We start from the raw sequence: 26,892 nt of genomic DNA on the forward strand, positions 1-26,892 counted from the left end.
ATTTATTTAAAAGTGTGTATGTCTAATATTTATATAAATGTATGCATAATATTTATTTAAAAATGTGTATGTGTAATATTTTTATAAATGCATGTATAATATTTATTTATAAGTGTATTATAAATATAATATTGTTTATTTAATATTAATGTAATGAAAAAAATATAAATTATATATTTGTTAAAACTAAATTAGTAGAGGGGTGTGTTTGACAATCTATCTAAGTTGGAATAATAGAATATACTTGGAATATACTTTTTGGGTTAAAAATGAAATAAAAAATGGAGTAAGGTTGAGATGAAACACTATTTATCCTATTTTTTACTTATTTTTTAGGAAAAAAATGGGATGGGTTGGAGATGGTGTAAGAAATAACTCGCACAATAATTTGTTGTACGCATTCTACCGCTCTTTCTCTCTCTCTCTCTTCTGCCTCAAAAAATTTAGAAGGGTGATTGGTGAAATGAAATCCATGGAAATGGCGGCTTGGTTTTCCCTCCCATTTTAAAATCTCAAAACCGTGTTGAAAATCCTTTCAACCACTTTCAACTTCCCCCAAATTTTAATTACCACCAAAGTTTTCCCTCTCTTCCTATCCACCAAATTCAAACCCTAATTCGTTTCTTTCAAAAGCCCTAATTTTCTGTCTCAGTCTAGGGTTTTCCGATGGCTGATCATGCAGAGACTTTGGCTCCGCCGTCGGAATCAGTTAGTATATACGCAGATGCGGTTGAATCCTCTTCCCCCAAAGATTCTCGTTCGCCTACACAAACCCTAGATCGATACTTGAGCTCTCGTCGTACTAAAGTCGATGTTCACGCTAGCGCACATATGTTGTTTGATAAAATATCTCAAGAAGAGGAGGAAAAATTGGAGGATTCTAAGCCACCGGAATCACAAATAAATCCCTTGATGGCAACCGAAGTGCTCGAAGATTCTGAAGAACTGGCGCTATCTCTTTCCGGTGCGGAAGCTAATGCTCCCACTGAGCCCTCAAGTCCCGTGGCTGGTGATGATAACGCTAATGATCTCGCCGATGAGACCGATGCGTGGATTTCGTGTAATCGAAGTGAAAACGATGTCTACAAGCCGTTGCCCTCAGTTGCGTCAAGTTCTTCGAGTTGGTACGAAGATGTCTATGAGAAGCCGTCTATGGTGGTATGCTTATTATTATTATCTATCATATTCATGATATTTTGGAAATTCACTGTTTTATTTAAGTCACTTCGATCTTATTTATTGCTACTTTTACACCGAAAGTTATCTAAATTGGTTCGCACTTTCATGGTCATATTACATCACGACTAGTACCAATTCTCCATCGTTTGAGAAATCTCGGTCTAGTTTCTGGAGTGAAGCTAGTTAATTCAGTTTCTAAAATTGCTTTTGCTTCAGTTGCATCAAGTGCTATGTGTGAAATTCCATCCAACAAATCCCATTCCTCTCCTCAAATTTGGCTTATTTAGTTTCTGAACTTACAGGGTGCAGGACTTGCCAATCTAGGCAACACTTGCTTTTTCAACGCAGTTATGCAGTGCTTCACACACTCTGTGCTACTTGTTCAGGGTCTATTTTCATCTCCCCATCCAACTCCTTGTGATTGTAAGATCTACAACCTAATCAGCTTTTGTATTTATTTCATTATTGTTTGTTATAGTAAAGACCTGTAGGGAGTATATGATTTACCTGCAAAGCTGGTATATTTATATCTGAAGTGTGGACTTGCAGGTAACAATGAAAGGTTCTGCTTGATCTGTGTATTGCGGGAGCAAATTGAACTTTCTTTAACATCAACTGGAAAAGTTGTCTCTCCATGGAAATTTGTTGACAACTTGAGTTGTATCCTTCCAATTCATACAAATTACATTTGTTATCTATTTTTTTATCTTCAATCACACATACCTGTTTAACATTTATTACATCCAACCTGTTTTTTCAATATTTGTGTTTCTTGACTGGTTGACTATCAGATTTTTCATCATCTTTCCAAAGATATCAACAAGAAGATGCTCATGAGTTCTTGCAATGCTTTCTAGATAGGCTTGAAAGTTCTTTCAGCAATTTAAAAGTGAAGGATGCTACTCTCTCCTCAGAAAGTGAAAACTTAGTCAAGAAAGTCTTTGGAGGTCGTGTTATCAGCAAAGTAAGAATTTGTCCATTGATTTTCCCATATCAACTACTCAACTCCATTATCTACTTTTCTCACTCTTGTTTATATAAATTTCAGCTAAGATGTTGCAACTGCAACCACATATCTGATACCTATGAGCCTTCAGTTGACTTAAGCTTGGAGATTGAAGATGCAAAAAGTCTTTCAACTGCCCTTGAGTCTTTTACAAAAGTCGAACACATTGAAGATGAAGAAATGAAGTTTACATGTGACCAGTGTAAAGAAAAAGTGTCTGTTGAGAAACAACTTATGCTCGATCAAACTTCTCCTATTTGTGCTTTCCATTTAAAAAGATTCAAAAATGATGGCTCTTATGTTGAGAAAATAGACAAACATGTTGAGTTTCCTCTTGAGTTAGACTTGCAGCCCTATACATGTGGCAATCAAAGCAATAATGTGAGCTCTATTCCTTAATTATATCTATATAAACAAGAATATATACACATGTTCTTACCTTACCTTCATATATATCTGTTTTTATACAGGAGGAGTTGAAATATGAACTATATGCAGTTGTGGTACATGCAGCTTATACATCTAGCTGTGGTCATTATTACTGCTACATTCGTTCTGCACCTGAAACCTGGTGCAAGTTTGATGACTCAAAGGTATACATCAATACATCATATCTCAACTTTTTCTTTCTTAAAACATGTAATTTGTAATTTGGAAATTGAGTTAAAAGTTTTATGATTTTGATAGGTGACTAGTGTTTCTGAAGCTTATGTGCTATCAGAGGAAGCATACATTCTCTTCTATGCAAGACAAGGCACACCTTGGTTTTCAAACTTTATGGAAACATATAAACCTTCATTAGATCCAAATTTATCAAACACTTCACCAAAATCCGTTCTTGAAAACCTTGATGCCCCAATCATCCATTCTCATGACACCAATGAATCTTGTAGCAGATCAACTGATAACAACAAAGTTACAGTTCCTGAAGCTAAAGATCATTGTAGTATCAAATCTGTTGCTGTGGTTCCAAACACTCCAATTTATGTAAAAAAAGAAAACCTTCCATTGACCCTTAAAGAATATGGCTCTAATCGTAGGGTAGTCACCCCCACAAGTCATAACAAGATTCACACTGCAAATCCTGAAAATGATCCCAACAGAAGAAAAACCACAACCACATTTGAAATTGAAGACATCTTTTCTCCTTCAACACCACCAAGATCTCCTGGAGTTGATTCTTCTGATGATGAAACATCAGGTAATAATATAGTCTGAGTTATTATTATTATTATTATTGTTTGTTTTGTGAATTTGGTGAAAGATTAAATGAGTAACATATGATGATATTGTGGTGTACAGAAGTGGTTTTTGCTTCAAGGACTAGTCAACTAAAGCTTTTGGAGAAACCATCTTACAAGAGACCAAGAAACAAAGAAGTTGAAAATTATGCAAAAATTGAGGCTTTGAAGCATTGTAATAAGACAATGCCTGCTTCAAGAAGAGACATACTCATGGCTGCTATTAAGAGTGAGAGTGCAGTGAACAACAAAAGAAGCAAGAAAATGGCATCACTTTCACCTCCAAGAAAGAATTTAAGCAGATCAAGTGAACGCCCAATCCCCCGTAAATTAGCTTCTTCTTCAAGTTTTCGTTGAAGGTAAGCTTAGGGTTTTAAGAGGTTGCATGATTTTTAGGGTTTTTTTTTTTTGTTATGAGATATGATCTAATGATATGATGGATGGAGGCATGTGAAGTGTTTTGCTTGCCATTCATGGAGTGAAGTTGGTTTTGTGATCTCTAGATATGTTAATGTTAGATTCTTTGTTTTTTTGTCAATTATCAATGTGTTTATTTTTAGTAAAAACAATACCAGTTCAGTATCTAATCTAAAGACGTTAACATGCTTTAAATGTTTCATCATACCCACCACACCTTTCATAGCGTATTTTTTTATGCTTGATGAATATGAAATATATTAGTTAAATGGTGAAATGTAAAGAGGCGAGATCTTTGTGGTGACTTTGGTACAAATTTGTTTAGAATTGCAAACATTTTGTTCGAATTTTGTACTTTGATTGTGTATGGAGCTGTGTTTTTGTGGAGTAGACAAGAGAGAAATTTGTGAGATATTATGTTGATTGGAGTTTTTAAACCATAGATATGTTATGTATCGTTTTCAAAATTCTAGCAGAGTTGATCTTAGTGGGTTCTGGAATTGTGGATAAGGATTTTGTTGAAGCATATTGTTAAGCATCAAGCTTTTCAAAATGCATTAAAACGGGTTGTGGCTTTCTTTGGGCCACTCTTAATTAAGATAGTGAATTATTGATTGGCAAACGAATTTTTCTTCAAAAGATCCTGAATTGGATCTTACACTAGTGGGCCAATCCAATCGATACATTTGGAATAGTGGGTTGGATTGACCCAGTCTTTTTCGGTCCTTGGCAAATTGGAATTAGGTGAAATTGTTTTTGTCTATTGTTTCTTGTCACTTAGAAATTCAGCGAGCATATTCAAGAGAAACATATTCAGCAAACGTATAAATGTTACATCAGTACATGTTCTCAGGAATTCATAGAATTCAATTTAGGGCAAAAGTTTTGATTTCAGAACATATTACCAAGAAATCAATAAAAACTATGCAAAGAACTCGTGGGTTTATGATTTTGTTACAATGACTTGCGTGAACACAATTGATACTTGAGAGCTCGTGTATTTCTGATTTTCGGTGACAAAAAAGAATTCGAGGGTCTGATCTTGCTTTGCTTCGATTGAGACACGATAACAAAAAAGAAGGCGTGAGTTTTTGATTTCCGTATGGCCTTTTGCATGAAGGAGAATTTATTTCCTTAAGCCGAAAGGGTGTCGTACATTATGAACATAAAGAGCATGTAAAAACTTATTAGATTATAGTCTTAAAAGGGTTAATCGGGTTAACCCAATCCCAACTAAAAACAACAATATAAACCCGAAATTCCTTCAACCCGACCCTATTTAATAAACCCGATTTCATATATAAACCCTATTAAATCTCCCCTAAATTCCTTCAACCTGTTCGCCACTCCGTCCTCTCTTAGGGGTTGTGGCTAGCTCTTGTAGTTTCGTTTTGTTTTGTTATGGGTTAAGCCTGTTTCTTTTGTCTTACACTATAGTTACTTTCTTGCATTGAGGTTTTTTATTTTTATTTTTATTTTTGTCTTTAAAAGAAGTCCTATATAAAAACATTAACTACAATTTGACAGAAATGTGTTGAAAAAATTGTTATGGTAGATAACATCAAATATGTGGGAAACAGCAAAAGCACACCACTTTAGTTTGGTATTTCTGCTGGACCACTAAGTGAAGGATTACTCTTGCATGTGCGGGTTAGGCCCGCCACTTGAAGTATTGCTCCTGAAAATCATAGCCATTGCCTATATATATGCAACCAACTTCATCAAAATCATCAAAAGCTCACACTCCTATTCACCATGGTTCTTCACAAAGTTTCAAGTGTTGTTTTCTTGGTGTTACTAGGTTTGGGCATATGTGCCGCGACTAGAGCTCTCTTGACTATAGAAGAGAGCATTCCTTACTCTCATGGTGGTTTAGCAGGAGGTGGTGGTGGTGGAGGGGGTAGTGGCGGTGGAGGTGGTGGTGGTATTGGGGCAGAAGGAGGACATGGTACTGGATATGGAGGTGGAGCTGGAAAAGGTGGTGGTGCGGGGTATGGTGGTGGAGCGGCAGGAGGTGGAGGTGGAGGTGGTGGTATTGGGGGAGGCGGTGGAGGAGGAGGAGGAGAGGCAGGTGCTGGTTATGGTGGAGGAGAAGGAGGTGGGAGTGGTGGTGGACATGGTGGTGGAGCTCTTGGAGGTGGAGGTGGAGGTGGTGGTACCGGAGGAGGTGGTGGTGGAGGAGTTGGAGAACACGGTGGGGGTTATGGTGGAGGAGAAGGAGGAGGGATTGGTGGTGGACATGGTGGTGGAGCACTCGGAGGTGGAGGTGGTGGTACCGGAGGAGGTGGTGGTGGAGGAGTTGGAGAACACGGTGGGGGTTATGGTGGAGGAGAAGGAGGAGGGATTGGTGGTGGACATGGCGGTGGAGCACTCGGAGGTGGAGGTGGAGGTGGTGGTACCGGAGGAGGTGGTGGTGGAGGAGTTGGAGAACACGATGGGGGTTATGGTGGAGGAGAAGGAGGAGGGATTGGTGGTGGACATGGTGGTGGAGCACTCGGAGGTGGAGGTGGAGGTGGTGGTACCGGAGGAGGTGGTGGTGGAGGAGTTGGAGAACACGGTGGGGGTTATGGTGGAGGAGAAGGAGGAGGGATTGGTGGTGGGCATGGCGGTGGAGCACTCGGAGGTGGAGGTGGAGGTGGTGGTACAGGAGGTGGTGGTGGTGGAGGAGCTGGAGCACACGGTGGGGGTTATGGTGGAGGAGAAGGAGGTGGGAATGGCGGTGGATATGGTGGAGCTGGAGGAGTTGGTGGTGGAGGTGGAGGCGGCCATGGTGGTGGCGGCGGAGGAGGAGCTGGCATAGGAGGAGCAGGAGGAAGTGGATATGGTAGTGGAGGCGGAGCTGGAGGGGGTGCCGGGGGATCGTATGGTGGATATGGTGGTGGAGGTGGTTCAGGAGGAGGAGGAGGCGGTGGTAGTGCAGGAGGTGAGCATGGAGCAGGTGGATATGGAGGTGGTAGTGGGAGTGGAGAAGGCGGTGGTCATGGTGGCTATATTCCTTAAGAATGTCCAAAACGGACAATGATCTGTTTTCCTGTACAATAATAAAGTAGATGCATGCAAACATAAGCTGCATCAAGTTGTAATCTTATAAGTCATTCAACGTGTGTTTATGAATTTTATTACGTGTTCTGCATCATAATCTACATGCATGCATATGATCAAAATAATAAGACTAAAGCTACAGTTCACGACGTACATCTTATAAATATCTTATGAACCCATTAAAAGCCTACGAAAGAACAAGTTTTATATTTAAATGCAATTTTAAAAGACAACGAAAATGTCAAAATGCTAGTGTGCACAGACGTACTTTACGTTGAAGTCAGTTCTGTGAACTGTCTATCTTTTTATATGATGTTCTCGAGCATCATATGAGCATCATATAAACCCGATACCTTAAAAATAATGATATCTATACGTGCATTTTCCTTTGTCTTCTCTTGTTAAAAAATACACGATTTATAGCAAACTAGAAGCGGAGAGTTGTATTGCCATATACGCTCTTGTTCGCAGGAATTTTTGTTTGAATACAATAATTTATTAGCTAATTATACAATATTCATAAAGACACTGACATTATATGCATGATTATACTTTTGCTGTCAAGAGTTGACCATGTTATAAAACGAAGTGAACTAGGGACGTTGATAATTAAGAGTTAACTTTCTAGTTGATTGGGTTTCATAAGGCGGTTTAGGTTTAATCATTGTCGAAGTTAATATAATTAGACAAGTTTCCGTATATTAATGTGAAATAATATATTGTTGTGATTTTATTTTAAAATAATAATTTTTACATTCATTGTAAAATATTATAATTATTTTAAATATACACATAAAATAAATACATATTAATACGATAATATCTCAATAGTTCCTATCTATGACTTGCAAATATAAATAAAATAAAATATTTTTTTTATCTATAGTTATTTTTAATTATAGTTATAGTTATCAATTTGAATATATATATACATTTTTTATATCGTATCATCTAAATAATATCTATTTATATGTAACGTTTGAATGAGAAAAATATCAATTATCAATATATTTTGAAAATGTGGTTAATTAATAATTCTAATATAGGAAGCTTTTTCTTTCTTAGGGATGACAATAGGACGGATATTAATGATTGTAGTCCCATACCCAGTTACAAAACTATATCCCAAACCAGATCCCGTCCCGTCGAGTACCCAATTAGTATATACCCATCGGGATTGTAGGTATACCCATGTGTATCGGGTATCCCATTTATGATCTCAAATTAAAGTTAAATGTTGTAATTTTCATTACTGAAAATCCGATCACAATCTCATCAAAAAGACGATTTGAAATTTTAAATAATTTCAATTTCTATTAACATTAATATCTAATACTAAATGTTACAATATATAATCATCACCATACAAACTTATCATATGTGTATTTTATGATAAATAAATCAGTATCATAACATAAATATAGAGATAATATCATCAGTTTCCATTCTAAGATGTAATTCTAAAAAGTAAATAGTTATTATATATCATAACATAAATATAGAGATAATATCATCAGTTTCCATTCTAAGATGTAATTCTAAAAAGTAAATAGTTATTATATATATAACAAGCATTTATTTTTAATATCATATATAATGTTATAATATATTTTGAAATCATATATATTAACAATAAAAATATAAGTATTATAAAAGTATAAATGATTTGGGGACAACTAAATAGGACCGAATATATGATCGGGTAATAGGACAAGTATATATACCCCTAATACAATAACCATCCAAAACCCGTAATTTAAAAAAAAAAAATGCTTACTAAGTCTCATAACCATTTACCCTGCCCAAAATCCATCCCAAAATTCCGGGTTTTGTTGTTCCTTAAGTTCGATAATTTTGAGTTTTGACATCCCTACTCTTTCCCTTTGCTCAACATTCATTCTGTTATTATTTATAGATCAATGTAGTCAATAATCAATTCCTCAGTTTTCTTTAATTAGAGCGTGTAATAAGCAATTCAAAATTTTTTGCTTTTATTATGGATCAATAGTTCAATACCATAATGAAAGGTCGTCTCCTTGCATTTAGTGTTTCAATTTGGAGCTCCTCGCTAGTTTGTTATTGACATATTGTTAGTTTTGCTTTTCAAAATAAGAAAAATAAAAACCTAAACGTTACTGGAAAACCAAATGATGAAATAAGTTGTAGCTAGCGAACAGCTTCTCACATCAATTGTTAACTCAAAAGACAAGTACCTGTGTTAGATATGAGTCAATTTAACACTGTTTTTGTATTTACTGGAGCGGCATGGGTGTAAATGCCTAAGATGTGGGTAACAGCAAAAAGCACCACTAATATAAACCACCATGTAGGGTCGTAAGTGAAGGAGGTTCTCTTTTTGCATGTGGGTTAGGCCACTTAGAGTACCTCTCATGGAAACGCTACGCATAATTGCCTATATATATATGCAATAACCAATTTCATGCACATCACAACAACATGCATTCATTGTCATTTATCATGCATGCTCACAAAGTTTCAGGTGTTGCTTTCTTGGTGTTACTAGGTTTGGGTATTTGTGCCGCGAGCAGGGCTCTCTTGACTATTGAAGAGAGCATTCCTTACACTCATGGTGGTTTAGGAGGAGGTGGTGGTGGTGGAGGGGGTAGCGGTGGCGGAGGTGGTGGTGCATATGGAGCTGAAGGAGGACATGGTAATGGATATGGAGGTGGAGCTGGAAAAGGTGGTGGTTCGGGGTATGGTGGTGGAGTGGCAGGAGGCGGAGGTGGAGGCGGCGGTAGTGGTAGTGGAGGAGGTGGTGGAGGAGGAACTGGAGGAGCAGAAGGTGGGGGTTATGGTGGAGGAGAAGGAGGTGGGAGCGGGGGTGGATATGGTGGTGCAATTGGTTATGGTGGTGGAGCAGCCGGAGGCGGTGGTGGAGGCGGTGGTAGTGGGGGAGGCGGTGGAGGGGGAGAAGGACCACATGGTGGGGGTTATGGTGGAGGAAAAGGAGGTGGGAGCGGCGGTGGATTTGGTGGTGCTGGAGGAGCTAGTGGCGGAGGTGGAGGAGGACATGGTGGTGGAGGAGGACATGGTGGTGGCGGTGGAGGAGGGACAGGAGGAGCAGGAGGAGGCGGATATGGTAGTGGAGGTGGCGCAGGAGGGGGTGCTGGAGGATCATACTGTGGACATGCTGGAGGAGGCGGTGGTGGTTCGGGAGGAGGAGGAGGCGGTGGTGGTGGTGCAGGAGGTGAACATGGAGCAGGTGGATATGGTGGCGGGGGTGGGAATGGTGAAGGTGGTGGTCATGGTGGCCATATTCCTTGAGAAAATCATGTCCTTCACTGGAATGTCCAAAATTAAAATGGGCATTTGACTTCTTTTCCTAATAAATTAATATTAATTATAATGATAAGAATAATAAGATTATTTATCGTGCGGAAATGGAAATGCTATGCATCCCATCGCTTTGTACTATGTAATCTGATTTGCTTATACAATTATGAGTTTAGAGTTGATCATCCACAGCAGCAGAAGAGTTTTTCTTTTCTTTCTTAACGAATTTGTGTTGAGTCGTGTTATTTTCATGTGAAAATACATGTCATCAACCCAAAAACATTAATTAATATCTAGGAGAGTTTTGTTAATTTATACGAACCATCAAATATGTTTATATTATTCTATTAGTTTTTATATAAATTGATTTCTTAAATTGGATAAATATAAATTAGACCCATGGTGGAGCTTTTATATATATATATATATATATATATATATATATATATATATATATATATATATATATATATATATATATATAGAGGTAGGTTCAATTGAGAAAATAAAAAAGGTTGAGAATGGAGGAATCGTTCTCAGCCACTCATTTATTTTTGCCGCAAAAGCCTTTGTTGTACCAGCGGAAATGGATAAGGAATACACATGTGTTTCCAACAAAACATGTTTCCTTAAACTATCCTAATCATTACCTTAATATATACAAAAACATAGTTTTTTTTTTGTTTTTTTAATTTTTAAGAAGCTATTTATATCGAAAAATGATTTTAAATATACCAAAATTTATGATTTTTTATTCTCTACAAATAGACATCTATATTGATATTAAGATAAAATAAAAAATTTATTTTTTTTATATTTTCAGCTATCGTTATTCATAAGTGAATAAAAATGCATCAGATTTTTGCTACAGTACATTCGTTATTCACTTATGAATAAAAATGTATAATTAATTTTTTTTACAGTTTAAGTATCATTTATACTACTTATTCATATATGAATAACAAATTAACTGTAACAAAAATCTGATAAATGTTTTATTCATATATGAATATAAAATATGACAACAACTAATACACGTTTTATTCATATATAAATATAATATATGATGAAAGATGATGTAAAAAATATTTTTTAAGTAAGAAAACTTTATTGCGTGTCATATTCATATATGAACGACACTTAAACTATAAAAAAAGTTACGCATACGTTTTATTCATAAGTGAATAACGAATATACTGTAATAAAAATCTGATAGATTTTTTTATTCACTTATAAATAACGAGAGCTGAAACTCTAAAAAAAATAAAATTTTTATTTTATCTTAAAAGTATATCAATATGGATGTCTATTTATAGAGAATAAAATATTATGAATTTTGATATATTTAAAATAATTTTTCGATAATAATGACTTTCTAAAAATAAAAAAAACGAAAAAAAAATATGTTTTTGTGTATATTAAGGTAATGATTAGCATAGTTAAAGGAAACATGTTTGGTTGGAAAACACATGTTTATCCGTTATCCATTTCCGACGGTACACCTAAGTGTTTTGCGGCAAATAAATGTGTGGCTGAGAACGATTCCCCCATTCTCAACCTTTTTTTTTTCTCAATTGAACCCTCATCTCTCTCTCTCTCTCTCTCTATATATATATATATATATATATATATATATATATATATATATATCCGGTAAGAAATTTTTTTTTTGGTAGGAAGGTAAGAAGTTTTTTTTCTACATATTTTTTTGACGAACAAAATAAATGAATCAATAAATGAAATAAAAATAACATGATTCACAAAAAAAAAAAACTTAAAAAAACATCTCGATGATTCATTTATACAACGATTTTGTTGTTATTTACTAAAATTGTCATAAAAGTGATTTTTTTCTTAATTTACTTAAAAATGAATCATAAATATGTTTTTTTGAGAATTTTTTCTTGTGAATCATCTTACAAATGAATCATCTAATGATTCATTTTGTTTGTTCGCTAAAAAAATATGTAGAAAATAAACATCTTACCTTCCTACCAAAGTTTTCCATCTTATACACACACACACACACGATCAAATGAGAACCCAAAAAAGTTAAGAACCCTTAAAAACCATTTTTTTTAGCTTATAATTAATGGTAAACATATCATTTTGTCAAATATATGTTGCAAATTTTATAAAGGGTATTTATGTTCATCAATTGTTAAAAAGAAAAAAGAATGACATGATCGTAAATAACAACAACTCCTAGTCTAGATTCATCCGTCACTGTAAACAAACTCAAATTATTGATCTGATAGATCAATAAACTTTAACTTATTATTCTCTCTTAACAATTAGAAACACCAACTCCATTTCTCTTTTCAGCAAAAATCTGGTATCCAATTTTCCGGCTACCATTATCCAGTCGTGCGCCATCTACTGTCGTTGCCGCCTAACACCACCTCTATCTATGTGTTTCTCTGATCTCTGATGAAAAGTGCCAGATCTACCGCCTCTGTCACTTTCTTTCCCCTTTATCTCTTCCTATCAGATCTCCGACGAAAATCTACCTGATATGATGTGTTTCAGCTTAGATCTACGTTGTCCTCTTCCACATCTACGCCTTACCGTCATTTTCCTCCACCGCAAAAACCCTAGCCGCCCCTGATCTAAAAAATCAAGCAGATCGAGAAAGTTTTGACGAGATTGACAAACTTGCGAAGTGGATCCATCTGTAGCTTTGTTCAATCAACATCAGATATGTTCTCTCATCATTTGTGTCGTCGTTGGAGCATCGCTAGTCACAAATCGCAGCCAAAATCGTAACAATCGGGTGTTATTTTTGATTTATTTTTCTTCCAGAACTCATCTTTTTGTTTATCTGATTTGTTTCAGAACTCGTTTTTTTTGTTTCTATGATGTGCTGCATCACCGAAGAAATCTCTTCTGGATCCATACCAGATTTGTTCCTTCACCACTACCTCCTCATTTCATTAATATCTTTCTCTCCGATGTGTTCTCTCTGGTTGTGTAGTATAAAAAGAGAAGATATGAAAAAAGATGCACATAAGGTGTTTGATTAAAAGCCACAATGAAGTTTTTTATTTTATTTTATTTTATAGTTTAAACAGTAAGTATTGTAAATTAACCTATGAATAAGTGAATTAAGCTGTATATATAAAAGTTGTTAATTGTGTAACTAAACTACGGTTTTTTGTATTTTTTTTCTTTCTTTATATTTATGTGTGTTTTATAAATAATGTAAATATTTTTTTTAATGTTTTGAATGTTTTGTATTAAGCTGTGAATGACTCTATAAATAATGTAAATAATTTTTTAATGTTATGAATCTTTTTCTCAGTAATCTCTGGAGAACCACCAAATATGCATCAGATCTCCCCATAACTAATGTGTTTTTTCTTTTCAATTTAGATACTATTAACCACCACCTCCACCAATCTCGTACCAGTAACAAACCATCCTTTCGTTTTCTCATACAACTAACGAATCGGATCTCGAGATTGATGAAGTTCTGAATGCTAGATGTACTACCTAACACCAAATTTGCATAAAATCTGATATGTTCGATGCATTTAATGTATGAATCTGATGTATCTGGTGCATTTCATGGTGGCTTGCATCAAATTTGATTTTTGTAGAAAATGTTCGATCAAAACTAGGTATGCCGATTTTTATAGATAAATCTTCTTTAAGTTTTGTTTTTTACTTGTTTTTCTTCTTACATCTATTGTAGTATGATACATTTTTTATATAGTTTTTTTTAATGGTTTTTCATTATGTTATGGTGTGAATTTAATATTTAATATCTCATTTATTGTTTATTTTTGTTAATCTTAATTTTAACTGATGTTAAGTTGTGAATGTATAATTTTTTTTGAATTAAATTGTGAATGTATTGTAGTATATTGCGAGTTGTGTATCAAACTGTGATTTTAGTGTTTTAAGCTATGTGTTGACTGCATTAAGCTGTGAATTGTATATTTTAACTGTGAATTTCAAGCATAGTTCTATTTTTTTTACTAAAATTTTGTATATTTTGGATGAAAAAAATAAAAAGTATTACCAACGAAATAGGAACTATATTGTTTTTTCTATTAAGCTGTGAATATGACCATAAAAATGCTACTGAATTTAATGTTAGTTCGACGACGATCCGACAACGGTCCCACGGTTGTCCGGTGACGGTCCGATGCTGGTCCGACAACAAGTGCCAAGTAGTTTCTAAACTAAAGAATGAAAAATTTTGCTTAATACAATATAAATAACGGATTTGTCCACAATGCCCTTAATGAAAACATTTAAAAAAAATGGTTCTTATGGTTCTTAACATTTTTAGATTCTCATTTGAACCACTCCATATATAGACTTAGGATCAAATGTGAATCACAAATATTATGTGAATGTGTGACTAAATTCAAACCATTAGATTAAGAAAAATGAAGGGTTGTGATTGTAGGGTACATAATATTAACCTGTGATAACATTTACTATATAATTGCACTTATTAATTATAAGGGTAAATATGACATTTTATTAAGAGAGAGAAATGAAAATTTCACACATTTTAGGCAACTAAGTTAATATAATTATTAAATTTCAATGAAAATTAATACAAATCAAATTATAATATGATATGTTTCTAGGAAAAGTAACCAAGAATTATGAAAGAAATAATATAATTATAAATTCTTGAAGAATATACTCTTATATCTTAAACCTTGATTGATTTTTTTAGGATTTTGGATTAGGAATCAATTTAACGTAACAACAAATTAAATATTCTTATAGAATTTAAGGTTAAGAATTGGTTTAACTTAACAACAAATCAAATATTCTTGTAGACTTTATGGTTAAGAAATGGTTTAACAAATTTAATTCTTTACACAGATACATAATTCTAGAAGAATTGAAATGCTCTAGCTCCGTAGCACCCACAAATGTTTTATACAACGGAAACAATTGTTCAAGAATAGTCTTTTAACTCTATAAAACAAAAAAACGATATATACAATTGAAGAATTCTTGAAGAATTTAAGCATTCTTGAAGAATACAAAATCTAAAACATTTTGTGTTTCCACTTTCTCCCATTGATATCCATTACCACATGCATCACCATCATCTTCTGCCATCTATCTACATAAAAATGCCACTATCAAGGCTTCGTCCTCACCAACCACTGTCATTAATTCTTTAAGAATCAAAATTCATTCTTTAAGAATCAAATTTAATTCTTTAAGAATACGCTTCTTGGTAACTAGTCTAATAACAACACCAATAAAAATCGAAAGCAATGAACAATATAATCCTAATCAGTACTTGTAAAACAGATGGGTATCTGTAAAACCAATGAACAATTAATTGATTCCATAATGTTTCGTTCCTGATTTGGTGCTTCCCAACGACAAGAAGGTTGGAATCGAGAAGAGAGAATGGATAGGAGGAGAAGAATACATACCTGATTGATATTTGGAGTAACAGAGGCTTTATTTGATTTAATTTCATCATCGTTTTAATGTAATCCTAGAAATTCTACATCCTTACTTCCAGAATCAACAGTCGTAACTGAAATAGTGAAACCACATCAACATTTACATTGATTCTCGAATTCATGACCTTTTGAAATGATTTGAATTGTTTGGATGAAAAGGGGGAAGAGCTAATTAGTATCTTGAAAAGATGAGGTTTTGTGAACCCTAGATGGGTAAGAGAGATACGAGGCAACACAGGAGAAACAAGTTGCCCTTTTTCTATGTAAATACGACATTGGGGGTGGGGTTATGGGCGAAGCTTATATATGGCTAGGGGGGCTGTGCCCCCCTCCCCCCCTATTTTTTTTAACAATTAGTCCCTAATTATTTAAAAAGTTACATATTATGCCTAAAACTATAAAATTTGACTTTGCCCCCCTATTATTCAATTTTTATACATATTCTATTCCCCCCCCCCCCCCCCCCCAAATCAAAACTTCAAGCTCCGCCACTGGGTGAGGTTCTGCACCGCTATGTTGCTATGACGGTGAGGATACAAAGGCCACCGACAAATCGACGATTGGTCTAGAATAGTAGAAACTGGGAAGAATGGAAGAAAAAAGGGATGGGTTTGGATGGTTATGAAGATTGTCCCTCCATGGGAAGCTGACGGTGGAGGTCTACTGTTCTTGAAGGGGAGGCACTGATGGAGGACTTATGTCGCCGAAGAGGAGCGTTCAATGACATCTATCACCGGCGAGAAGGGAAGGAGGGTAAAATCTGGGTGAAAAAGAATCAGAGGTGAATAACCAATAAAAATGAGTGGTACGAGATAATAGGCAATAGTTAAATATATTAATTATTTTACCATATTTAAATATTGCTAAAGTTACTATTATACCCTAATCAAATGATTGGTGTAGAATGAGTCACACAATCACACAATAGTTATAATTTATATATGAACCTAATACACACACACACACACACACTCTCTCTCTCTCTCTCTCTCTCTATATATATATATATATATATATATATATATATATATATATATATAGGGTGAGGTTCAATAGAGAACCATAATTAACCAAGGAACCAAGGAACCAATCTCTTTTTCAACTTTTAGAACTTATTTTTTATAAAAAAAAAACTAAAAATACAGAAATTCATAACTTTTTATCCTTTTTCCAATGATATCAAATTCAAATTTTTTTTACGTCAAATTCACAATGTGAATCTTTGAAAATTCACAATGTGAATTCGGATTCACATGGTAAATCCGAAAAATATTTTTCACATTCACAATGTTAATATATGAATTTAGATATTTTTAGATTTTTTTTCGATAAAGAATAAGCTCTAGAAATTGAAAAAAAGATTTGGTTCCTTGAAGAACCAATACTTATGGTTCTCTATTGAACTTTTCCCTAAGCTTCAACTATTTAAAGGGAAGTACAATGGTTTTAATAATGATAGGCACGCTCCAATTGTTATTTATAATATTTTATCCTTTTTGTTAAAATAGTTTTATACGTATAGATAAATTAGAATATTACATATAGCAAACGTGTCAAACCATATCACACCTTGTGTGCTTGTGTTCGCATAAGAAATAAGGGGGTACAACCATTGTATTAGTGCTTGTAAACAAATATAAATTATGGAAGTTATGGAGTAGGTAATAACAAAAGCTATGCATGGAAAAACGTAGTGGATCGAGCAAAATTTCAAATCTCTCCACTCACAAAGACGGCAGGTGCATGCCGCGAAGCAATGATTATAAAAGACGGTGATCGATCTGGAGCACAAACGTCTGGCTCAATGCTACACTTCGACAAGTTGTGAAAAGGTGTATAGCAAACAGATTTTGTTTGTTCGTCACAGCCGTGCTCCATTACATGGAGCTCACATGGGTAAAGCATAATATTTAGATTTGGTTCTATGTGGATTGGCCGATCTCTTTGACAAAAGCTAACAACAATGAATTTTGAAAGTTGAATAATTTTAAAATAAATGTTTCTAAAATGCATTGAATAGATTAGAAGTAAAGTGAGCTTGATTTATATTACACAGTTTAATTTGCTCCTCATAACAATGTGGAAAGTTAATATGAGATTGGTAAAAAATAAAAGAGAGTTTGTTGAATTTTTTGGTTTTAGTCAATTTGGTTTCAAAACTTCAAATGCAAATTTGGTCTTTTTGGTTTGTCGATTTTTTGGATTTAATCAATTTGATTTTAAAATTGCAAATTTTATCATTTTTAATAGGTTTCGTTATGATTTTTTACTTTTTTTTAAACTGAAATGACTAACTTGCCATGATAATATATATATTTTTTACTTGTCTATATATGTTGTAGGTAGAGGATGTTGACAATTTGTGTATGGAGAGAGAGAGAGAGAGAGAGAGAGAGAGAGAGAGAGAGAGAGAGAGAGAGAGAGAGAGACCCATTTTTTTTTCAAAAACAAAATAAAAAATAAATTAAATAAAGACATGTTAATCATTTGAATTTAGGAAGAGACCAAATCTACAAAGAAACATGCTCAAAGAATGAAATATGTAATTTTAAAACTACATGCACAAAATTTGCAGTTTACTCTAAGAAAATGTTCATTAAATAACGCTTGATCATATATACTCTTACCATATGATATCAAAATAATGTCAAAGCATTTTAAGGAAATTTGCAAATGATTTTATCCTCAGCCATTTTGACTAAAAATTTAGATGAAATACGGTAGTGGCAAAGAGAATTAACATTTTAGCTTTAAGAGTTTGGATCATAGATTGCAGATTTGCGTTAATTTCGTTGAAAGAGGAATAGTTTCATGTTCTTATTTGTGTTCAGTTTGTTGGAGCAACCAGTCTGAAGAGCATATTTTTGTATGTTGTAGTCTCACAATTGAGACTTGGAGCTCGATCTTGGGATGGTGGAAAACCGGTCCATTTGGATTTTGTAGTATTAAGCCCATCTTGTCAGAGTATAATTTCATTCCATTTTCGACTAAATGACTTATGAAGGTAATTAACTTTTCGGTATGTTCACATCTGAGTAACTATCTTTTTTTTGTATGCATCTAGGTAACAAACTTATTGGAAGTGTTCACATACGACCATTATGACCTGCTGTAGCCAGTTACATCCTAGATGTGAACACTTTTGACAAGTTCGTTACCTAGATGTGTACAAAAAAAATAGTTACCAACAAAACGAAAAGTAAAAGGAAACTACATGAATGGTCCCTGTGGTTTGGAGGAATTTGTGTTTTTGGTCCCTAACTTATTTTTTTAACTCGGATGGTCCCTACTATTTATTTTTGTTGCGCGTTTGGTCTATGTCTTATCTAAAAAGACTATTGTGCCCTTATTAATTTATTTTTTAATTAATTTTCTTATTTATGTATTTATTTTTTATATATTTAAAAAAATTAATAGACCTCACATATCTGTATCTCCTCGGATGATCCCTACCGTTTATTTTTTAATTAATTTATTTTTTTAACTCGGATGATCCCTAGTGTTTATTTTTGTTATGCGTTTGGTCTCTGTCTTACCTAAAAAGACTATTGTGCCCTTATTAATTAATTTTTTAATTAATTTTCTTATTTATGTATTTATTCTTTATATATTTAAAAAAATTAATAGACCCTACATATCTGTATCTCCTCACCATCACATCTCTCATCCTCCTCAACTTCTATTTATTTTCCATCTTTAGTGATATCGACGTCTTCACCATCCCTTCTTTTTTCGGACCTTCAACTCCGTCGAATTAACACCACAACCCAGTGAACCCACTAAAGATGAAGAGATAGTGGGTTATGGTGTTGGTTCGCCAGAGTTGAAGGACCAAAAAAAGAAGCATGGTGAAGACGTCGATGTCACTAAAGATGGAAAATAAATAGAAGTTGAGGAGGATGAGAAATATGATGGTGACCGGTGAGTCCCAAATTAAATTTCTCAAATGTGCTTTCAGGTTTACGGTGAGGAGATACATATATGTGGGGTCTATTAATTTTTTTAAATATATAAACAATAAATACATAAATAAGAAAATTAATTAAAATATAAATTAATAAGGGCACAATAGTCTTTTTAGGTAAGACAGGGACCAAACATGCAACAAAAATAAACATTAGAGACAATTCGAGTTAAAAAAATTAGTTAGGGACCAAAAACACAAATTCCCCCAAACCACAGGGACCATTCGTGTAATTTACTCTTACTTTTCGTTTTGTTCATATTTGGGTAACTACTTTTTTTGTACACGTCTAGGTAACGAACTTGTTGAAAGTGTTCATATCTAGTATTTAACCTGCTACAGCAGGTCATAATGGTCATATGTGAACACTTCCAACAAGTTTGTTATCTAGATATGTACAAAAAAAAGATAGTTACCCAGATGTGAACATAGCGAAAAGTTAATTACTTTGATAAGAATTTTCCCTCGACTTTATAAGCCTCTTGTCTTGATGTCATTGTCCTTTCTTCCACTTAGTGCCTTTGGAACTATATGAACACACAAGCTCACGACATTCCAATTGCAAATCATAAATTTATTACAAATAAGATTTAATCTATTACATTTTTTTATCAGGTATAACAAAAGGTAGTCCGCTAAGTGAGTTGGATTGATTGGTGATACGATCATGTTAAAAGAACAAAAAAAGATAATTTTTTTTTTGAAATACACTGATATGCATTTGTATATGTATGACATCTTTGCGATGTGTTTTCATATGTCTTTATGTAGGTTGGACTGTTGGAGTTTATTATCTATCCAAAATGGCTCTTATTGGAATATAAATCTAGGACTCCACACACACATACATACACACACTCATATATATATATATATATATATATATATATATATATATATATATATATATATATATATATATATATATATATATATATATATATATATATATATATATAGAGGGTGAGGTTCAATAGAGAACCATAATTAACCAAAGAACTAAGGAACCAATATTTTTTTCAACTTTTAGAACTTATTTTTTATCAAAAAAAAAAAAAACTAAAAATACAGAAATTCATAACTTTTTATCATTTTTCCAATGATATCAAATTCGAATTTTTTTTTACGTCAAATTCACAATGTGAATCTTTGAAAATTCACAATGTGAATCCGAAAAATATTTTTCACATTCACAATGTTAATATACGAATTTAGATATTTTTAGATTTTTTTTCGATAAAGAATAAGCTCTAGAAATTGAAAAAAAGATTTGGTTCTTTGAAGAACCAATAATTATGGTTCTCTATTGAACTTTTCCATATATATATATATATATATATATATATATATATATATATATATATATATATATATATATATATATATATATATATATACCATGTCCCTATTAATCCTTTGTGGATTAACACTTTCTACCATGTCCCTATTAATCCTCCGTCTCTCGAAGGAGTTTAAGTGTCTCACATCAGTTAGATACAATCTTGTATGTTTTAATATATGTTGGAGTGTTCACTCCCACTATAAGAGTTTTTTTGGAAAGAAAACAAATGAAAAACCTATATATGAAACATGGTATAACAGTCGACGTCTCGCACCTCCAAGTAGAGGGGGTGAGCATTTGGACCGGATCGGACCAAACTGACTCTTGGACCAGACCAGTTTAAGAGAATATTGTGGACCATGGACCGGAATGGATGAGACTTACCGGGTCCAGGTCTATGTCCGGGTTTTCCGGTTCTTGGACCCGTTTGGACCGATACAATTTTACATGCATACAATACAACTTGCTAAAATGCGTTTTTTGGGTTTGATACAACTCGTTAAAATGAATATGTTTTTGAGTTTGATGCGTTACAACTCGTTAAAATGAATATGTTTTTGAGTTTGATGCGGTACAACTCGTTAAAATGAATACTTTTTTTTAGGTTTGATCTGGTACAACTCGTAAAAATGAACACATTTTCATTTCTTGTGTTATTTGGACCCGTTAAACTTTGATTGTTTATACTTTATACCATTTGTTTGAATGATTTTAACCCATTGAATATAAAATTATAGTCTAAAATCATCTACAAACTCTAAATTACACGTTAGAAAAAACCGCATGTCAATCCGACTTAAAGCGAATGAGATATGCTAGTTTAAAATTTTCACAGAATAAAAAAGTTTAATTTTTTGCTGAAAAGCTAAAATATTTAAGTTTTGATATCTCATCTTTGAAGGATTGTAAATCATTGAATATAACACCAAAAACAACAAAATTATAGTCTAAAATCATATACAAACTCTAAATTACACGTTGGAAAAGACCGCATGTCAATCCGAGTTAAAACGATTGAGACATGCTTGTTTAAATAATTTCACAGAATACAAGAGTTTAATTTTCTTGTTGGAAAGCTGAAATATTTCAGCTTTATCTCATATTTGAAGGATTGTAACTCATTGAATATAACACAAAAAACAACAAAATTATAGTCTAAAATCATCTACAAACTCTAAATTACACGTTCGAGAAAACCGCATGCCAATCCAACTTAAAACGAATGAGATATGCTTGTTTAAAGAATTTCACAAAATACAAAAGTTTAATTTTCTTGCTGAAAAGCTGAAATATCTCAGCTTTGATATCTCATCTTTGAAAGATTGTAACTCATTGAATATAACACCAAAAACTAGAAAATTATAGTCTAAAATCAACTACAAACTCTAAATTACACGTTGGAAAAAACCGCATGTCAATCCGACTTAAAACAAATAAGATATGCTTGTTTAAAAATTACACAAAATATATATTTCTTTTAAAATAAGCCGGTCCAAAACTGGTTTTTACCCGGAACCGGCCGGACCGGACCGGTAAAAAAACCGGACCGATTTTTTTCAAATCCTAGATTCGAGAACCGGCCCGGGGGTCCAAAAAAATGGTTCGACCCGGTCTACGGGTCCAAATGCTCACCCCTACCTTCATGACTTAACACATCTTAGTCTGTACTCACCGAGCCTACATCTCTAGGAGAGAGTAACAATTGCTTTTTTAGAGAATAATAAAAAACTGTTGGATTAGATGTCTAAGCCAATAACTAAATTGATATATACTTGAATTAAAAAACAGAGTCCTTTTGGGTTACCCTTAAAACTCGTAATTGACAGAATGACTTTTTGGTGATAGATGTTGATTTATTGATTTATTATAAGATTAATAAATAACAATAAATAATTTATTAATATATTATGAGATCAATATATTAATTAGAAATAATATTACTTAATTAATAATTAATCGGAAATTATCTAAAATCAGTTTTGGGATTAATTGGATTAATTAAACGTATAGGGACTGAAGGTGACAATATTTAAAAGTTGAGCATTGAGGAATTCCAGAACCTTCCCATAGAGGGGATGGTTTTGGAGGAGGTTCCAAGCGTTTCTTGGAAGCCTTAGGAAACCTTAGGGAGCAAGAAAAGGGATAAGGGTTATCCAAGGAAACCTGCCTTATCCTAGCTTCCTTACTTACCTATATAAACCCCTTATGGGATTCATATTTTTGGCCATCCCTTCTCTAAGAGCTTAGAGCCAAAAATTCATTCCCTCTCCTCTCTCCTCTAAAGTATTTTATTGCTAGGGTTTGGGTACAAACCATTAGAGGCACAAGATTTCCGGTGCTTGCTTTCTGAAGCTTGATCAAGAAGGAATTGTTGATTATTTGTTATAATAATCAAAAAATACGTAAACCCTCAAACCCTTTGTTAATTTCAAAAATAGTAGAGTACTCCTAGGGTTCTTGATGTTCAATTATTTGTTACAAATCAATAGTGAAAACATTGATCCTTTAGGTTGCATGTGAACTTAAGGTTAAGTTTTTCCGCCACATATTTTTTTTGTAACCTATAAAACCTATCAGTGGTATCAGAGCCATTTTTTCATTGATCTTGCATAAAGTTGAATAGATCAAAATTAGGGTTCACAGAAACTAAACACTAAGGAGCAATTTACGAATTTTGCTAGGGTTCTTGAAACCCTAGCCTCCACCCTTAGGTTTTCGAAATTTGCTAGGGTTCTTGAAACCCTAACCTCCTTAGCCATTTTCAAAAATTAAGGAGCCCCATTTAGAGTTTACATTGTTTCATTATTTGTTATTTTAAAAGCCTTAAAGTTTGAACTATTAAAACCTGATAAACCCTAGCCTATTTTCGAAAATTAGGAGGCATAGGATTAGGATTAAATTTGAATTATTTTATTAATTGATTAATAGTAAACAATTATTTAATCCACAAATGATTTAATTAATTTAATTAATTTTTTAATTAAAAGATAAAGATAAATCATAACTGGTTAATATTAATTAATTAAAAAGATTAATTTAAGTAATTAATATTTGAACCTCATATTTTAAAATGTTTTAAAATATACCTTATGTGTATATATATATATATATATATATATATATATATATATATATATAATTAAATGTTAACTACTATATGTATAAGACAAGTCAGTCAAATCGCTAGTACGCCTTATTCACGAAACCATGCTATAAAGAGGGTATAAGGAAGAAGCCTATAAAATGGTTGTTGAATGTGTGTCCACTCTCACCCACCGCTCTCCTGTGTGGTGGAGGGTCGTTCGCCGAACGGATTTGATAGGACATAATCTCATTAATAAGTATAATGATATAAAAATACTAGAACCCTCTTTTAAAAATCCCACTCTAGTTACTTTAGAAAAAATGTGAAATAGTATGCTAATCCATGAAAACGCATATCATACTTTAATATGTCGTTAGTGGAGCGTGTGTGGTTAATCGACACACTAATAGGGACTTTAAAGAGAAATGATGGGCATCTAAAAAATTACCATTGTTAATGGAGCGCATGTGGTTAACCGACACATTAATTGGAGATGATAAACGACATCGAGGGTGCCAAGCAGGTTTGCATGGTTATTTACATCTTGTTTGTGATCATAGGCATTCCAGTCACAAATAGAAGAGCATAATATGAGATTAAACATGCCATTAATAAGATTCAATGAATCTCAAAAGATTTAGGAGTTTCGTAGCTTGAAATTGGTGAATTATTTTTACCTACCTTCATAAATTCATAATAAGATTACGACATCCCTCTTATTAGTTGTGAATTGTTATTTTGTATCCTAGCCTTAAATATTAATTATGGGTTAAAATATTAAGGAATTGTATCATGTAACTAAAATTACTTCCTTCATAAAGATGTCTACTCCAGGAGATGCTTTTGCCACTCAATCGTCCACCAACAACAACTTCACTCTAATATTAATCCTTTCTAAAGAGAAGCTATCTGGTCTAAACTACATGGATTGGATGCGAAATCTCAAGATGAATCTTCGATACGAAGAAAAAGAGTATGTCCTTGACAAAGATCTTATTAAGATCGATGAGTCAATTACTACTCCGAAAGAGATTACTGCCTACAAGAAACACTATGGCGACATAACAAAGGTCTCTTGCATTATGGTTGCAAGCATGGTACCTGAGTTGAAAAATTTCTATGAGGACTACTGTCCATACAAGATAAGCTTAGATCTTGCGGAAAAGTTTCACAAGAGAGCACATCAAGAAAATTATGAGGTCTTCAAAGCGTTAATGGCCTGTAAGTTGAAGGAGAGAGAATATGTCTGCAATAATGTGCAGAGAATGCAAAGATACGTTGAACGTTTTGAAAGGCTCAATGTGAACTTTGATGAAGAGTTAGCTATTGAAATAGTCCTTAAATCTTTGCCAGATTGTTATGATCAGTTCATCTTGACTTATCATTTGAACAACACAGAGACCACATTGGCCAAACTCCACAACTTTTTGCAGACAATTGAATCGGGGATGAAAAAGAATTAAGTACCTTATACTACAAGTACTCTCGTCCTTTCTATTAGACAAAATAGTGGAAAGAAGAGAAAGGCTAAACCTCATTCGAACTAGAAGGGCAAGGCCCAAGCTGGATCATCTAGCGGTGGGTCAAAGACAAAGCTCAGTTCAGATATTCTTGCTGTTAGTGATCCCAAAGAGTCCACTTGCTACTACTTTAATGATAAGGTCCATTGGAAAAGAAGCTGCCCTAGTAACTTGCAAGACATCAAGGATGGAAAGGTCAAGCCATTGTCGGCAGGTACATACACTACTTAAGTCAATAACTCACAACTTACTCGTTCTTGGGTCCTTGATATAGGATGTGGATTTCAAATTTGTTTTGATTTGCATGGTCTAAGAGAAAGTGAGCAGGTGGATTATGGAAGAATAAATCTAATCATGGGAAATAGGCGATGTTCTTCTGTTACCAAGATAGGAACTTATAGTCTTATGCTTAGTAGTGATGTTAGGATGGATTTGATTAATTGTTGCTACTCGTCAGAAATGACACGAAACGTTATTTCTTTTCATGCATTGTTTAGACAAGGATTTCAATATTGTTTTAGTGGTATGAATGGTTCGATTTTAGCTTATAAAAATGGTGTTTTTATGCTTGAAGCTTTATGTTAGATGCCATTTTAAGCATCTTTTAAGGTAGTTTTTATTATCATTTAGCATCATATTTTGTACATTTGCATGTCATTTGTTTAAATAATGTTCAACTCATGTCTTTTATTAGAATTCCCATACTGCTCGTTTTTTTGTGTCAATTTCAGATAGTCCGAGTGGAGCAGTGTTTTGGGAGCAGTTGGATGCGTGTTTGGAGCTTAAAATGGAGATAGAACTGAAGTAGGATGTTGAAGAATGTTTTTAATATGTTTTGGTCAAGAAAAATTCGATCGAATTGATCACACGAAGATAGAATCTACAATCTGAAGCTAAAGGATGTTGCAGCAAGCTTTGACCCCTTGTCAGTATTTTGACCATATCTCATGAACCGTAACACCGATTGATAATATTCAAAATGTTCTGAAAACTAGACACAATTTGGGACATCTTTCATGTTTGTGAAAAAGGAAAAAACTGTGATTACATGGCCCAAAAATGCGATCGCATGTGTGATCACATGTTTTTCCTGCGATCACATGTTTTCCACGAAGCTTCCTAGGGTCAATTTAAGTTGTCTAGAAGTCATCTGAAGTGAAAATTCCAAACCTGCGATCATGTATGCATGTACCTGCAATTACATGTTGTCCAAAAAAGCCCAGAACAATATTGTGCGTCATTAAATCGGACCGATACGTGTTTTTAAGAAAGCTGCGATCGTATAGGGCCTACCTGCGATCACATGTTATCAGATTCTTGTTCCGGAAGCTTCCACCTTGAGTATAAATACA

General features: G+C 33.7%; 4 protein-coding genes across 4 annotated transcripts; all 4 read left to right on the forward strand.

The window, feature by feature from the left end:
• Positions 1 to 402: 402 nt before the first annotated feature.
• On the forward strand, positions 403 to 4,048 carry LOC145165511 (ubiquitin carboxyl-terminal hydrolase 21-like). Its single transcript, XM_079084244.1, has 8 exons — positions 403 to 1,158; positions 1,482 to 1,602; positions 1,729 to 1,839; positions 1,971 to 2,143; positions 2,228 to 2,566; positions 2,656 to 2,778; positions 2,873 to 3,386; positions 3,488 to 4,048. The coding sequence occupies exons 1-8, from the start codon at positions 667 to 669 to the stop codon at positions 3,781 to 3,783; spliced, it is 2,169 nt and encodes a 722-aa protein (XP_078940370.1). The 5' UTR covers positions 403 to 666; the 3' UTR covers positions 3,784 to 4,048.
• A 1,498-nt stretch (positions 4,049 to 5,546) lies between these two features.
• LOC145165512 (uncharacterized) lies at positions 5,547 to 6,965 on the forward strand. The gene has a single exon (XM_079084245.1). It carries the CDS (start codon positions 5,599 to 5,601, stop codon positions 6,841 to 6,843), a length of 1,245 nt encoding a protein of 414 aa, XP_078940371.1. The 5' UTR covers positions 5,547 to 5,598; the 3' UTR covers positions 6,844 to 6,965.
• A 2,361-nt stretch (positions 6,966 to 9,326) lies between these two features.
• Positions 9,327 to 10,364, forward strand: LOC145165513 (uncharacterized). Its single transcript, XM_079084246.1, has one exon. It carries the CDS (start codon positions 9,343 to 9,345, stop codon positions 10,168 to 10,170), a length of 828 nt encoding a protein of 275 aa, XP_078940372.1. The 5' UTR covers positions 9,327 to 9,342; the 3' UTR covers positions 10,171 to 10,364.
• Positions 10,365 to 24,841: 14,477 nt separating this feature from the next.
• Positions 24,842 to 25,483, forward strand: LOC145163425 (uncharacterized). Its single transcript, XM_079082264.1, has one exon. It carries the CDS (start codon positions 24,842 to 24,844, stop codon positions 25,481 to 25,483), a length of 642 nt encoding a protein of 213 aa, XP_078938390.1.
• Positions 25,484 to 26,892: the final 1,409 nt, after the last annotated feature.

The sequence above is a fragment of the Lactuca virosa genome, chromosome 3, assembly GCF_052849685.1.
Source record: "Lactuca virosa cultivar CGN04683 chromosome 3, Lactuca_virosa_CGN04683_v6, whole genome shotgun sequence".
NCBI classification, from domain to species: Eukaryota; Viridiplantae; Streptophyta; class Magnoliopsida; order Asterales; family Asteraceae; genus Lactuca; species Lactuca virosa.

What these genes read in the sequence shown, in the direction of transcription:
- LOC145163425 (XM_079082264.1), top strand. Translation starts at nt 24,842, where the DNA reads ATGTCTACTCCAGGAGATGCTTTTGCCACTCAATCGTCCACCAACAAC.
- LOC145165511 (XM_079084244.1), top strand. Translation starts at nt 667, where the DNA reads ATGGCTGATCATGCAGAGACTTTGGCTCCGCCGTCGGAATCAGTTAGT. An exon ending in GAGGTCGTGTTATCAGCAAA is followed by an intron (nt 2,144 to 2,227) that starts GTAAGAATTTGT and finishes TATAAATTTCAG; the next exon opens with CTAAGATGTTGCAACTGCAA. An exon ending in GCAAGTTTGATGACTCAAAG is followed by an intron (nt 2,779 to 2,872) that starts GTATACATCAAT and finishes TGATTTTGATAG; the next exon opens with GTGACTAGTGTTTCTGAAGC.
- LOC145165512 (XM_079084245.1), top strand. Translation starts at nt 5,599, where the DNA reads ATGGTTCTTCACAAAGTTTCAAGTGTTGTTTTCTTGGTGTTACTAGGT.
- LOC145165513 (XM_079084246.1), top strand. Translation starts at nt 9,343, where the DNA reads ATGCATTCATTGTCATTTATCATGCATGCTCACAAAGTTTCAGGTGTT.